General features: G+C 37.7%; 1 protein-coding gene across 1 annotated transcript in view; it reads right to left on the bottom strand.

The window, feature by feature from the left end:
- Positions 1-15,946, bottom strand: part of ARHGAP20 (Rho GTPase activating protein 20) — a 146,294-nt gene that overhangs the window by 53,668 nt on the left and 76,680 nt on the right. Inside the window, exon 3 of the mRNA XM_060017181.1 lies at positions 5,853-6,017. Coding sequence (XP_059873164.1) covers positions 5,853-6,017 — 165 coding nt within the window. The remainder of the gene's footprint in view (positions 1-5,852; positions 6,018-15,946) is intronic.

Raw genomic sequence — 15,946 nt, 5'->3', positions numbered from 1 at the left:
GTACTAGTTTAAAAATATTTAAAACAAGTATTCCAATAAAGCTTTATATTAAGATGGATAGTATTAGGGTCACAGTGTGTATCTTCAGATTTTTCACTCTCAATTTCCAACAGTATTAGACTATTCCAATGGAAATTTAAAAGTATGAATTCCAGTGAACCGTTGAAATACATAGGATTCTAGAGAGATTTCCTTCCATTCTAAGATGGAGATGGTCTATTAAATACGTTTTGGGGTAGAGAATATGGTATATTCCACAAGTATCTGATGGTAATTCTACTGGTAATGAATTAATAATCAGAACTTTTTTTCTCCTCATCTTTTTGACTTACACAGAATTCATCATTACTTCCCTATTTGTTTAGGAAATAAAATATGAGAATAGAGATGGCTTAAGAGGGTATGAAATAACTACTTTCATTTCCTTTTAGTAAATTCCAAATAGGTGCTCTATGGCTATTAACAGAGATAATATCAGCTTCTTTCTAAATACTCTGATGCTCATAAACATTGTTTTTAAAAAAATGTAAAGCCCTACTTCTATAGGAAAAATAATTTTTTTTTTTGGAAAAATAATTTTTAATTCAGCTTTCTAATGAATATCAAAAGTGGTCCCTAAGGTCGCATCCAGCTTTAATACTTGTTCTAATTCAGTATGGAAAAGAATGACAATAAACTCAAAATAATTTTAGGCAAACATTGTCAACATTCAGCATAAAATGGAGCAAATAAAATACCTTAGCCAAAGAAAGAAAGACTTTGGGCTTTCGTTGTTCTTCTTTATCTAACTCCTTTAGATGGTAGGTTAGGTTGTTTATTTGAGATTTTCCTTGTTTCCTGAGGAAGGCCTGTATTGCTATAAACTTCCCTCTCAGAACCACTCTAGCTGCATATCATAAACTCTGAAGTGTTCTGTTTCCACTTTCATCTGTCTCAAGGTATTTTCTGATTTCTTCTTTGATTTTTTTCATTGACCCATTGTTTATTTTGTAGCATGTTGTTTAGTCTCCACATGTTTGTGACTTTCCCATTTTTCTTTTTGTAATTGATTTCCAGTTTCATACAGTTGTGATTGGAAGATGCTTGATATAATTTCTATCCTGTTAAATTTGGTGACACTTGTTTTCTGGCCTAGTATGTGATCCATCCTGGAGAATGTTCCATGTACACTTGAAAAGGATGTGTATTCTGCTGGGTTTGGTTGGAGTGTGCTGTAGCTATCTATTAAGTCCACCTGGTCTATTATGCCATTTAAGACCACTGTTGCCTTAATGATTTTCTGTCTGGATGATCTGTTCATTGATGTAAGTGGGGTGCTCACATCCCCTACTATAATTGTATTATTGTCAGTTTCTCCCTTTTAACATTTTCTCTCTTTTAACATTTGCTTGATATATTTAGATGCTCCTGTACTGGGTGCATGTATGTCAATGAGTATAATACCTCTTCTTGTATTGATCCCTTTATCCTTACCTAATGCCCATCTTTGTCTTTTCTTATAGGCTTTGTTTTAAAGTCTACTTTATCTGATATGAGTATTGCTACTCCAGCTTTCTTGTCTTTTCCATTTGCATGAAATATCTTTTTCCATCCCCTCACTTTCAGGCTGTATGTGTCTTTAGCTGTGAAGTAAGTCTCCTGTAGGTAGTATATAGATGGATCTTGGATTTTTTAATACAATCAATGTTTTTTGATGTATTTTTTCCAATGACATTTAAAGTGATTATTGATAGGTACTCTTATTGCCATTTTGTTATTGGTTTTCTGGTGTTTTTGTTTTCCTCTCTGTTCCTTTTTTCTTGTGGTTTGATGATTTTCTTTAGTGGAATATTTGTGTTCCTTTCTTTTTAGTTTTTGTGTATCTATTGTAGGTTTTTTTTATTTGTGATTACCATGGGGTTCATATATGTTGACGTATATCTACTTGTTTTAACCTGATAGTCATTTAAGTTCAAACACATTTTAAAAAAATCTACATTTTTTCTTCTTTCCCCCACATTTTGTGTTTTTGATGTTCTATTTCACAAGTTCATATTTATCCCTTAACTGTTTATTTTATTTATAGCTGATTTTTACAATTTTTGTCCTTTAGACTTCATACTGTCTTATTTAAGTCATTGATCCACAGCCTTTACTGTATATTTTCCTTTATTAGTTGTATGTTTCCTTTTCTGTAATTTGTTACTTCTTGTTGTAGCCTTTCCTTTTCTACTAAGAGAAGGCTCTTTAACATGTTTTAGGGTCAAGTTAGTATTGATGAGCTCTTTTAGTTCTTGCTTGTCTGAGAAGTTCTTTATCTCTCCTTCAATTCTGAATGAAAACCTTGCTAGGTAGAGTAACTTAGGTTGTAGGTTTTTCCCTCTCAGCACTTTTAATATATCATGCCATTCTGTTCTGGCCTGCAAAGTTTCTGTAGAAAAATCAGCTGATCGCCTTATGGGGGTTTCCTTGTACGTGACACTTTGTTTTTTCCTTGCTGCTTTTAGAAGTCTCTCTATCTTTAACTTTTGCCATTTTAATGTGGTATGTTTTGGTGTGGGTCTCTTTTGTTTCATCTTGTTTGGGACTCTCTATGGTTCCTGCACCTAGTTATCTGTTTCCTTCTTCAGGTTTGGGAAGTTTTCAGTCATAATGTCCACAAATACCTTTTTGGCCCGTTTCCCTCTCTCTTCTCCTCTGGAACCAGTATAATACAAATGTTAGTATGCTTGATGTTGTCCTACAGTTTCTTTTTGATTAGTGATTTTCATTATTCTATCTTCTAGAACACTTATGCATTCTTTTGTATTATCTAGTCTGTTAATTCCCTCTAGAGTGTTTTTCATTTCAGTTATTGTATTCTTAAGCTCTGACTGGTACTTTTCATATTTTCTAGTTCCTTGTCAAAATTCTCACTGTGCTCATCTATTCTTTTCCCAAGTTCAGTTAGCTTTTTTATTACTACTACTTTGAACTCTTTATCTGGTAAGTTATTTATCTGTTTCATTAGTTGTTTTTTTCAGTTTTTTTTCTTGTTCTTTTGTTTGAAACAAATTCCTCTTTCTTCTCATTTTGTTTAACTTTCTCTGTCTCTATGAAATTAGGTGAATACTTACCTATCCCAGTCTTGAAGCAGTGTCCTTGTGTGGGAGTATTCCTATTCAAGTATGTGTGTTCTCAGTGGCTTTGGTGGGAGAGCTGGATCTGAACTGAGCATGCGTCATATCTTCCCCCAGGGTGTGTTGGCAGCTATCACCTTGGTGAGAGGTAGGGCTGGAGGCAGAGGCCTAGAGCCAGAGCCAGGTGTAAACTAAGCTTCTCCTATGTTCAGTAGCTATCACCACCCTATCTGTGGTAGGGTCGGGTCCATACTGCTGGAGCAGAAGCCCTGAGGGTCAGATATGAGCTGGTTCTGTTCCTCTAAGTATGCACTCTCCCCTCTCCCAGCCATGGTACCTTCACCCCAGAGGGGAGTAGTGATGCAGCAAGAGGGATTTGGAGCAGGCACCTGGTGCAGCTAGGGCACACACTGGGATGGCTCCAGCATGTCAGTCAGAGCTTCAGACAGCTCCTGATCTGTTGCCCTCTGTGAGTGCCAGCAATAAACATCCTTGCCGCATTTAACTGCAGTGCTGGGTCTGAGCTGGCTCCATCCCCTGCAAGTGCACACTTGCCTCGGCAACATTAGCCTTCATCCTAGTTGGTAATTGCACCAGAGTTAGAGGCGAGGCTGGGGTGTTCATTATTGTCAGAGCCCTGGGCAGTTTGAATCTGCTTCCTCTGCCTTGTTTTGGGAGTAAGCAAGAGTGTGTCCATTTCTTCATGGGTGGAGTCTCGGTTTCTTACAGCCCTCCTGTCAGTCAGTGGTTTTCAAACCAACTAAGAGGACTTGTTTTCCCAGTGCTGGCTGGGGTGCCCAATATGTGGTTCAAACCCCTCACTCCCCAGGGAGGATCTGCAAGCCCATGATACCTCCTTCCTCTTCTCTTCCCTTCCTAGGGATGTGAGTCCTGACCTGATTGCTTCTCCTCCCTTCCTTCCTGACTCCCTGTGGATCTTTCTTTACAGCCTTGGTTGCCGAAGAGTCTTTCTGTCAGTCTCCAGTTTGTTTTCAGTGATAATTTATTTTCATGTAGATGCATTTTTGATGTGTTTTTGGGGGGAGGTGAGCTCAGCGTCCGTCCTCCTACTCCACAATCTTGATCTCCTCCCCACCCACATCTTATTTGTGACATGGCATAACTTAGGTGTGAGGGTACGGATAGTAGAAAAAAGTTTACTATTCTCTAGTGACAAAAAATCTCTTTGATGAGACTGGATTTGTTAAACTACTCTTTCATGATGTTTCATAAATAGTGAGAATGGGGGAGGGAGCAAGTTGTAACTATCCTGTTCTAGGTTGGATGATAACTGCGCTGGCATTTAGTGTTGAGCGAAAAGTGAATTCTTTTGGTTACCTCTAAAGTATATTCCAAATATGTCTGCATCCTTCCTTTAACTGCCATTTCCCCAGATAAAGCCTTCATTATATCTCATCAGGACTACTACAATAACCTCCTGTCCAGTCTCCTTGCTTCTACTCTTTTCTGTCCTCTAATCCATTACCTATCATAGCCAGAATGATATTTTAAAAATATGTACATTATTCTACTCCCCTAATTAAAACCATTTGGAATGAAATCCAAACTCCTATCATAGCCTTTGTGGTACCCATCCTCCAAGATGGCCCCCAATGATCCCGGCTTCCTAATACACTTGTGTAGTTCCCTTCCAATTATACCAAGGTTGATCTGTGTGGCCAATAGCCCCTACATCAGAAATGATGGTATACTACTTTCAAAATTAGGTTATAAAAGACTGCAGCTTCTATTTTAGGTGTTCTCTCCCTTTAATACTCTCTTCCTCACTCTCTTGGATCTTTCACTTTGAAGGAAACAATACCACGTTACAAGCAGCCCTGTGGAGAAACTTACATGGAGAAGAACTGTGGAAAGCAGCCATTGTGGAACTGAGGCCTGCCAGGATCCACATAAGTGATCTGGGAAGTTTCAAGATTCTCTCCAGTTAAGCTCTGAGATGACTATAACCCTGGTTCAACACCTTGACTGCAACCTCATGAGGGCCCCTGAGCCAGAACCACTAGCTAAGCCATTCCCAGATTCCTGACTCAGAGAAAATGTATAAGATGTTTGTAGCCATAAACTGTTATGTTTTGGGGTAATTTGTTATACAGCAATAGATAATTAATAGATAATTAATGCAGCCCATAAAGGTCCTGATAACTTGATCCTTGTCTATTTCTCCAATCTCAATTTATATTACTCTCTTCCTGCTTATTATGCTGGCCTTCTTTTAACTCCTCCAAAGGGCCAAACTTTCCCTACCACCCTTGTACCTGCTGTTCCCTCTGCCTAGAATACCCATCTCCCTAATATCTGCATGGCTAGTTGTTTTTCATTCTTCATTGATTTATTTCCCCCCGACTATACTTACCTAACATATATCCCATATTTCACTTCACCGTATTTTATTCACAGCATTAAGCACAATTTGTCATCTCTCCCTACACACATTAGAATGAAAGCATCAAAAAGCAGGGACTGTACCCATCATATTCTTCACTGTATCCCCTTTATTTATTCAGAGAATGGCACAGAGTGGGACTTAAATGAACACTTGTTGAATGAATAAATAATTAAAATATCTTTTCAAAACCAAATCAAAACAAAACAAACATAAGACTCACTTCAGATATTAGTTATGGTAACAGAGGCCAGATATTCTTACAGTGAACATTGAATATAAAGGTTACCTTTGTTGGTGGAAATGCAATTTTATAATGATAACCAGGAGAGAGCGTCCAGAATACCTACTTGATTTTGGCCACGATAAACAGATCATTGAACAGGAAAAGATGTCGCTCCTGCCTCTGCAGACCTCTTTTCAGTTCTACCCGGCCATCAATTAGCAGAGTTCTATTGGAGCACAAAAATGATGACAGAAATGCACATGTGTCCACGCTAGCAGAAGGACTTTCCCTGTAACAGATCAAACACCACAGATCTTTAGTCAAATGATAAAATATAGGATTGAGTTTCTACAAATAATTATAGGTTAAATTTGGTCAAGAAATATAAAGCTCTATAATTTTTTTAATGCAATGGCATAGTTTTCTAACAGGTCCCTCAGTCTGTCTCCACATGATGGTCCTTAATATTTCATTATAAAATTTTTTAAACAAAAAGCAAAATTAAAAGTTTTATAATAAACATATGTATATCCCAAACTAGATTCTACCATTAAAATTTTACTGTACTTGCTTTATCAGATACCTATCTAACTCTCTCTCAATTAACCCATTCTATTTTTGACATTTCAGTAAAATCTGCATACATTTCCCCCTAAATACTTCAGCATGCATATCATGTACAGTGAAATGCACAATTCTTAGGTGTATATTTTCTGAGTTTTGACAAACGTATTCACTTGTGTAATTTAAACCCTTATCAAGATATAGAACATTATCATCGCTCCAAAAAATTTCCTTTTATCCCTTTTCAGTTGTTATAGTAATTAGATGAAGACAGCCTCTATGTATTGGCTCAAGTTGTTTATCTCTTTGTTGCAGGCTGAGATCCATTAGCTCCAAAGTCTGCTGGAACTAAACTAACATTTTTATATATACCCAATTATTTAAAAAATAACCCAAAACAAGCAGATTTTTAACCATTTTATAGCTTGCCTGCTTTGTATACTCCACAAAACTACACCCAACACCTGCTAGCCATTGATAAGACAGAGGCTTGTGGTTATAAGACCCAAGTCACTACTACCTTTGGAGTTCTCTGACCCAGATTCCCCACCATGCTACTGAGCAACATCATTTAGACATGTAATCTCCAGAGCCACCCACTCCAATCTCCTTCACCTCAGGAATTCCTTTGCCCTCCTCCTTTTTTGGATAGTGGTCCTTTGGTCATAAACCTCTAGATTGTCTCATGCTGTAAGGGACTTCCTTTCTTATGCAAACCTGTCCAAGGGTCATATTTTTTCATTGATCAGCCCCCAAGTCCCTCAAATTCCTTACAACAGTCAATCCCTACTCCATCAACCCCAAGGCAACCATTATTATGATTTTTCTTCCCACTGAAGATTAGTTTTGCCTATTCTAGAATTTCATATTAACAAAACCTTAGTATGTACTCTTTTCGTGTAAGATATTTCTTACTCAGCATGTTTTTGTTACGTTTATTAGTAACCCATTCCTTTATATTGATGAACAGTATTCCACTGTATAAATATATCAGTTTTCTTATTCATTCTCCTACTGATGGATACGTGGGCTCTCTCCAGTTTTTAGCTATTATGAATAAAACTGCTATTAAACTTCTATTGATCTTTTTTATGACCTATGTTTACATTTTTCTTCGAGAAATATCTCACAGTGGAACTGCTGGGTCACAGAATAGGTGTTATGTTTATTATTAGAAAAAAAATACCAGTAAGTTTTCCAAAGTGGTTGTACCAATTTATATTTTCAACAATACTGCAGGATAATTCTAGTTACTTCACAACCGTGTCAACATTTGCATTATCAATCTTCTAAATTTTGGCCATTCTAGTGTATATATAGTAGCGTCTCATTAAGATTTTAATGTGCATTTCTCTGATGACTAATAATGTTGAACACTCATGTTCTTATTGATTATTTGTATATATTAATTTGTGAACTGTCTCCAAATATTTTGCCTACTTAAAAATATTGTGTTATGTATCTTTTTATTATTGAGTTGTAGGAATTTTTTATATATCCTGTATCTATCTATCTCCTGATATACATATATATACACACATATGCACATACATACCTATACAATATACATATATATACACATATATATATCCTCTGTCAAATGTTTTGCAAATATTTTCTCCCAGTCTGTGATTTGCCTGTACATTTTCTTAAAACTTAAAAAGTTTTTAATTTTGATGAAGTCTAATTTATCATTTTTAAAATGGTATTTGTTTTCTGTGTCCTTTCTAAGAAATCTTTGCCTACCCCCAAGTCATGAAGATACTCTCCTATGTTTTCCACTAAAACCTGTATGATTTTAGTTTTTACATCTAAGTCTATGATCTATCTTAAATTAATTTTGGCTTATGGTATAAGGTAGGCGCTAAGCTTCATTTTGTTTTTCTATACGAATACCATATTGTTCCAGCACCATATGCATAAAAGGTTTTCCTTTCCTCAGTGGATTTCTTTGGTACCTTTGTTGAAAATCACATGACTGTAAGACCATGGGTCTATTTCTAGGCTGTCTATTCTGTTTCACTGATCTTTTTAAGAATTAATCTATGCTAGAACCACATTGCCTTATTATTCTATCTTTACAGTAAATCATGAAATTAGGTAGTATAAATCTACCAACTTTTTTTTTTTTAAATTGCTTTGGATAATCTAAGTCTCCTGTATTCACATACACATTTTTGAGATTAACGAAGATGAAGAACACAGTAGAGAAAACACATTGTGGCTGGGGAAGAAGAGATGAGTGCAGCTTCAAATATACTGAGTGTGGAATTACCAGGGGACTAGGTGACATGGGGAGATAAGGCAGGCAGCCAGCACTTAAAAGAGATGTCATATTTGTTATCACACAAAGACAGTTGCATAAATAATACTATGGGAATGACTAGAACTGCCCAAAGGGGCAAAGAATAAGAAAAAAGGCAGAAACACATCCCTGAAAAAAATGTAATCTGAAGGGGTGAAGAAAGGAGGAGAATCTGTGAACAAGATGGAGAGTAGTGAATAAAGCAGCAGAAAAAGAAAAATAAAAAGCAGTGGTGGTCTGTAGTACTGAAACTGAAGGGGATAACAAGTTGAAGACTGAGAAGATGTCTGGGAAAAAAGTCATCAGTTGTTCATTAAGACCTTCAACAAAACAGTTCCAGGAAAATGGTGAGGGCAGAACTCAAATGGTCTAGGGTTTGAGGTGAGGAGTGAAAAGAATAGTGAAGAATTAAAGGCAGTAAATCTGGTTATTTTTCAACAGCTTAACACTAGAAAGTGACTTTAAGAGGAAAGGGAGGAAGAAGAGAGAAACAATACCTAAGCCCTGAAGGTAGGTACCATCTCTCATTTTACAGATTTGGAAGCTGATGTTCATAGCAGTTAAAACACACTGCTGTTAAGTGAAGGGGACTTACAAGTTAAGTATGTTCAAAACACTTAGTTTAAAAAATTCCATGTAGCCTTTCAAAAGGAAAAGAACTTCATTCATACCGACTCAGATTCCTCCTCCACCCATGGCAGTTGAGCTCAGTAGTATAGGACTTGATGGGGGTAGGGGAGGGTGTGGGCTAATCTAAGACTTTTTCCTAAGTAGTGTGACATGGTGAGTTATTTTGGCTGCCTCAGTTTCCTCATTGTAAAGTAAGGCAGTTGGAGTAGAAGGTCTTTAAATTCCTTTTATAATTTGTATACGTGACTAACTATACTAACATGTACTCAAAAGGTGGAATTAAGATTACTGATGAGAGAGGTTGGGCCAAGACAGCAGAGGAGAAAGACCTTGAGCTCACCTCCTCTCACAAACATACCAAAATCACAACTATATGCAGAATAACCCTCACTGAAAAAGACCAGAACCTATCAGAAAAGATCTTCTACAACTAAGGACATAAAGAAGGAACCACAATGAGATAGGTAGGAGGGGTGGACTCGTGATATAGTCAAGTCCCATACCCTAGGGTGGGTGACCCACAAATGGAAGAATAATTACATTGCAGAGGTCCTCCCACTGGAGTGAGAGCTCTGAGCCCCACATCAGGTTCCCCAGCCCAGGGGTCTTGTACCAGGAAGACAAGCCCCCAGAGCATTTGACTCTGAAGGCAGCAGAGCTTAATTTCGGGAGCCCCACAGGACTGGAGGGAAATAGAGACTTCGCTCTTAAAGGGTGCACCCAAAATCTCACATGTACCAGGACCCAGGGCAAAAGCAGTAATTTGATAGAAGCCTGGGACAGACCTATCTGCTGGTCTTGGAGAGTCCCCCAGACAGGCAGGGGTTGGGTGGCTGTGGCTCACCCTGGGGAAATAAGACACTGGCGGCAACCATTCTTGGAAGCTTCTTCTACTACGTGGAAGCTGGTGCTTGCAGGTGACATTGTGGGATGCTCCCTCTGGCTCATTAGTGCCAAGACATAGCCCCAACAGCCTGTAGGTGCCAGTGCTGGGATGCCTCATGCCAAGCAACTAACTGGGTGGGGACAAAGTTCCACCCATTAGCAGACAGGCTGTCTGAAGACCTCCTGAGTCCACACCCACCTCTAGACATGCCTCTAGACATGGCCCTGCCCACCAGAAGGCCCTGGACACAGTTCCATTCACCATTGGGCAGGCACCATCTCTGGAAGCCCCTGGGTCCCCCACTGCCCTACAGGAAGCCTGCACTAGCCTCTAGACCAGTCTTATCCACCAGGGGGCAGACAAGTAAACCACTATCCTGCAGCCTACGGTACCCGGCCTGCTCACAGCAGGCCAGACCTTGCTGTGAGACCAGCTGGGCCTCAGCCCTGCCCAAGAGCAGGCTGACACAAGCTCTGAGACACCCTGGACCCCATACCCAACTGTATCAGGAAACCCTCCCCCAACCAGTGACCTGACACGAACTCTGGGATCCCTGGGCTCTGCAACCAGCTTCCAGGACCCAGCTCTGCCTGGCAATAGTCCAACATGAACCCCAGGACCTGGCTTCACCCAGTGGGTGAGCAATAGCCCTGGAGTCCTCTGGACCCTGACTCTGCAAACCAGTGAGATACCATAAGCCCCGGGGCCCCCTGGGGTTCCACAGTCAGCCACGTTGTGACCCAGTCCCAACAACCAGTGGCTGGCAGCCTCTGCACAAGGTAAGACCCTGGGCCATCCAAGCCTCCAGACCATCTACATAGTCAGCCTGCCACAATAGAAGGATACATGCAGCCCTCATAGGGGAACTTCTAGAGCATATAGATTGGGTGATGAGAGGGGACTGTGCTACTGGAACACGTAGGACATACCCTACAAAAGGCAACTTCTCCAAGGTTAGGAATCATAACCAATCTACCAGATACATAAAAATAGAGCAACTTAGGCAAAATGAGGCGACAGAGGAAAATGTTCCAGACAAAGGAACAAGATAAAAACCGCAGGAGAAGAATTAAGTGAAGTGAATTAAGTGAAGTGAAGTGAAGATAGGAAATCTACATGAGAAGAAGTTTAGGGTAGTGACTGTAAAGGTGATCAAAGAACTTGGGAATAGAATGGATGCACAGAGTGAGAAGTCAGAAGTTTTTAACAAAGAGTTAGAAAATTTAAAGAACACCCAAACAGAAATGAAGAATACAATAACTGAAATGAAAAATACATTAGAAGGAATCAACAGTAGACTGAATGATACAGAAGAATGAATCAGCAAGCTAGTAGCCAGGGTAGTGGAAATCACTGATGCTGAACAGCAAAAAGAATGGAAAGGAATAAGGACAGTTTGAGAGCTCTAGGACAACATCTAGTGCACCAATATTCCCAATACAGGGATCCCAGAAGGACAAGAGAGAGTGAAAGGGGCAGAGAACATATTTGAAGACACGAAAACTGAAAACTTCCCTAAGTTGAGAAAAGAAAGTCTCATACAGAATCAACCCAAAGAGGACAACCCCAAAACACACTGTGATTAAAATGCCTAAAAATAAAGATAGAATACTTATGAAAAGCAGCAAGGGAAAAGCAACAACTTACCTACAAAGGAACTCTCAGAAGGCAATCAGCTGACTTTTCAGCAGAAAAATCTGCAGGCCAGAAGGAAGTGACATGATATATTTTCAATGATGAAAGAGAAAAACCTACAACCACGAAATCTCTACCCAGCAAGGCTTTCCTTCAGATTTGGAGGAGAGATCAAAAGTTTTACAGAGAAGGAAGAGGTAAGAGTTCAGCACCACAAAACCAACATAATAAAAAATGTTAAAGTGATTTCTCTAAACAGAAAAGGCCACAACTAGAAATATGAAAATTATGAAAGGAAAAATCTCATTGGTAATGGCAAATATACAGTAAAGGTAGTAGGCCAACCACATATAAAGCTAGTAGGAAGGCTAAAGGACAAAAGTAGTAAAATCATCTATATACACAGCAAGTAGTTAAGGGATACACAAAAGGATGTAAAATATGATGTCACAAACAGTAAACACGGGGGCCAGGTAAAAATGCAGGGTTGTTAAACTGCTTTCAAACTTAAGAGATCAGCAACTTTAAACAATTGTGTATACACACACACGGCTACATAAAAGCCTCATGGTAACAATAAACCAACAACCTATAATAGATATACACAAAAAAAGAAAAAGGAATCCAAACATAACACTAAAGACAGTCATCAAATCACAAGAGAATAAAAGAAGAAAGAAAAAAAAGACCTACAATAACAACCCCAAAACAAGTAACAAAATGGCAATAAGAACATACATATCAATAATTACCTTAAATGTACATGGACTACATTCTACCATCAAAACACAGAGTAACTGAATGGACACAAAAAACAGACCTAAATATGTTCTGCCTACTAGAGACTTGCTTCAGATCTGAAGACAAACACAGACTGAAAGTGAGGGTGTGAAAAAAGATATTCCATGCAAATCAAAAGAAACTAATATAAGCATTTCTACCTTATATCAGACAAAAGAGATTATATAGTAAAGACTGTTAAAGAAGGACACTACATAATGATGAAAGGATCAATCCAAGAAGATAGAACAATTATAAATATATATGCACCCAACATTGGAGCACCTAAGTACATAAAACAAATGTTAATGGGCATAAAGGGAGAAATCCACAGTAACACAATAATAATAGGGGGCTTTGACACACCACTTATATCAATGGACAAATCATCCAGAAAGAAAATCAATAAGGAAACACTAGCCTTAAATGACACATTAGAGCAGAAGAACTTAATTGATGCATGTAAAGCATTCTATCTGAAAGCAGCAGAATACATGTTCTTTTCAAGTGCACACAGAATGTTCTCCAGGATAAATCACATGCTAGGCTACAAAACAACGCTTGGTAAATTTAAGAAAATTGAAATCAGATCAAGCATCTTTTCTGATCACAATGCTATGAGACTGAAACCAACTACAAGAAAAAAAATGCAAAAATCATAAACATGTGGAGGCTAAACAATACACTACTAAACAACCAATGGATCACTGAAGAAATCAAAGAGGAAATCAAAAAACACCTAGAGACAAATGAAAACAAAAGCACAATGATCCAAAAACTGATGGTACTCAGCAAAAGCAGTTATAAAAGGGAATTTTATAGCAATACAAGCTTACCTCAGGAAACAAGAAAAATCTCAAATAAACCATCTAACCTTACACCTAAAGGAACTAGAGCAAGAACAAACAAAGCCCAAAGTTAGTAGAAGGAAAGAAATTATAAAGATCAGAGCAGAAATAAATAAAATAGAGATTAAAAAAAATAGAAAAGTTCAAGGAAGCTAAAAGCTGGTTCTTGGAAAACATAAACAAAATTGATAAACATTTAGTCAGACACTCAAGAAAAAAAGGGAGAGGGCCCAAATCACTAAAATCAGAAATGAAAAAGGAGAAGTTACAACTGACACCACAAAAATTCAAAGGATCACAAAAGACTACTACAAACAACTATATGCCAAAAATGCACAACCTGGAAGAAATGGACAAATTCTTAGAAAGGTAAATCTCCCAAGACTGAACTAAGAAGAAACAGAAAATTTGAACACACCAGCTACCAGTAATTAAATTAAATCAATAACTTAAAAACTCCCAACAAACAAAAGTCCAGTACCATATGGCTTCACAGGTGAATTCTACCAAACATTTAGAGAAAAGTTGACACCTATTGTTCTCAAAATATTCCAAAAAATTGCAGGAGAAGGAATATTCCTGGGCTCATTCTATGAGGTCAGCATCACCTTGATACCAAAACCAGACAAAGATGTCACACAAAAAAGGAAAATTACAGACCACTATCACAGATGAATACAGATGCAAAAACCCTCAACAAAATATTAGCAAAATAAATCCAACAACATATTAAAAGTATCATACCCCAGGAACAAATGGGATAACCCAGGGATGCAAGTAATTTTCATTATCTGTAAATCAATCAATGTGATAGACCACATTAACAAACTGAAGAATAAAAACCATATGATCATCTCAATAGATGCTTTTGACAAAAAGCGTCTGACAAAATTCAGCATCCATTTATGACAAAAACTCCCCAGAAAGTGGGCATAGAGGGAATAAACCTCAACATAAGAAAGCTCACATATGACAAACCCACAGCTAACCCCATACTGGATGGTGAAAAGCTGAAAGCATTTCCTCTAAGATCAGGAATGAGTCAGGGATGCCCACTCTTGCCACTTTTATTCAACACAGTATTGGAAGTCCTGGCCACAGCAATCAGAGAAGAAAAAGAAATAAAAGGAAGTCAAATTGGAAAGGAAGAAGTAAAGCTCTCATTGTTTGCAGATGACATGATACTATACATAGAAAATCCTAAAGATGCCACCAGAAAACTACTAGAACTAATCAATGAATTTGGTAAGATTGCAGGATACAAAATTAATGCACAGAAATCTCTGGCATTCCTATACACTAACCATGAAAAATCAGAAAAAGAAATTAAGGAAACAATCCCATTTACCATCATAGCAAAAAGAATAAAATACCTAGGAATAAACCTACCTCAGGAGGCAAAAGACCTGTACTCTGAAAACTGTAAGACACTGATGAAAGAAATTAAAGATGACACAGATGGAAAGATATATCATGTTCTTAGATTGAAAGAATCAATATTGTTAAAATGACCATGCTTCCCAAGGCAATCTATAGATTCAATGCAATCCCCATCAAAACACCAAGGACATTTTCCACAGAACTAGAAAAAATAATTTTAAAATTTGTATGGAAACACAAAAGGCTTTGTATAGCCAAAACAATCGAGAAAAAAGAAGAAAGCTGGAGGAATCATGATCCCTGACTTCAGAGTATCCTACAAAGCCACAGTAATCAAAACAGTATGATACTGGCACAAAAAGATACACATAGGTGAATGGAACTGGAGAGACCAGATTAATTAATTATTAATTAATAATATATTGGTCAATAACAATGTATTTGGTCAATTAATCCATTACAAAGGAAGCAAGAATATACAATGAGGAAAAGACAGTCTCTTCAATAAGTTGTGCTGGGAAAACTGGACAGCTACATGTAGAAGAATGAAATTAGAACATTCTCTAACACCAATATACAAAATAAATTTAAAATGGATTAAAGACCTAAATGTAAGATTGGAAACCATAAAACTCCTAGAAGAAAACATAAGCAGAACTCTTTTTGACATAAATTGTAGCAATAATTTTTTGAATCCATCTCCTAAAGCAAACAAAATAGAAGCAAAAATAAGCAAATGGGACCTAATTGAACTTAAAATCTTTTGCACAGCAAAGGACACCACTGACAAAACAAAAAACCTACTGAATGAGAGAGAATATTTGCAAATGATATGACTGATAAGAGGTTTAATATCCAATATATATAAACAGCTCATACATCAGAAAACAAATAACCTGATTTAAAAATGGTCAGAAGACCTGAACAGACATTTCTCCAAAGAGGACACACAAATGGCCAAAAGGCACATGAAAAGATGCTCAACATTGCTAATCATCAGGTAAATGCAAATCAAAACCACAATGAGATATCACCTCACACCTGTCAGAATGGCTATCATCAATAAGAACACAAGTAACAAATGTTGGTGAGGACGTGGAGAAAAGGGAATCCTCATATACCGTTGGTAGGAATGTAAATTGGTGCGGCCACTGTAGAAAACATTATGGAGGTTTCTCAAAAAGCTAAAA

Source organism: Delphinus delphis, chromosome 8 (genome assembly GCF_949987515.2).
Source record: "Delphinus delphis chromosome 8, mDelDel1.2, whole genome shotgun sequence".
In the NCBI taxonomy this organism is placed as follows: Eukaryota; Metazoa; Chordata; class Mammalia; order Artiodactyla; family Delphinidae; genus Delphinus; species Delphinus delphis.
This window is presented reverse-complemented; position numbering and strand designations above follow the sequence as displayed.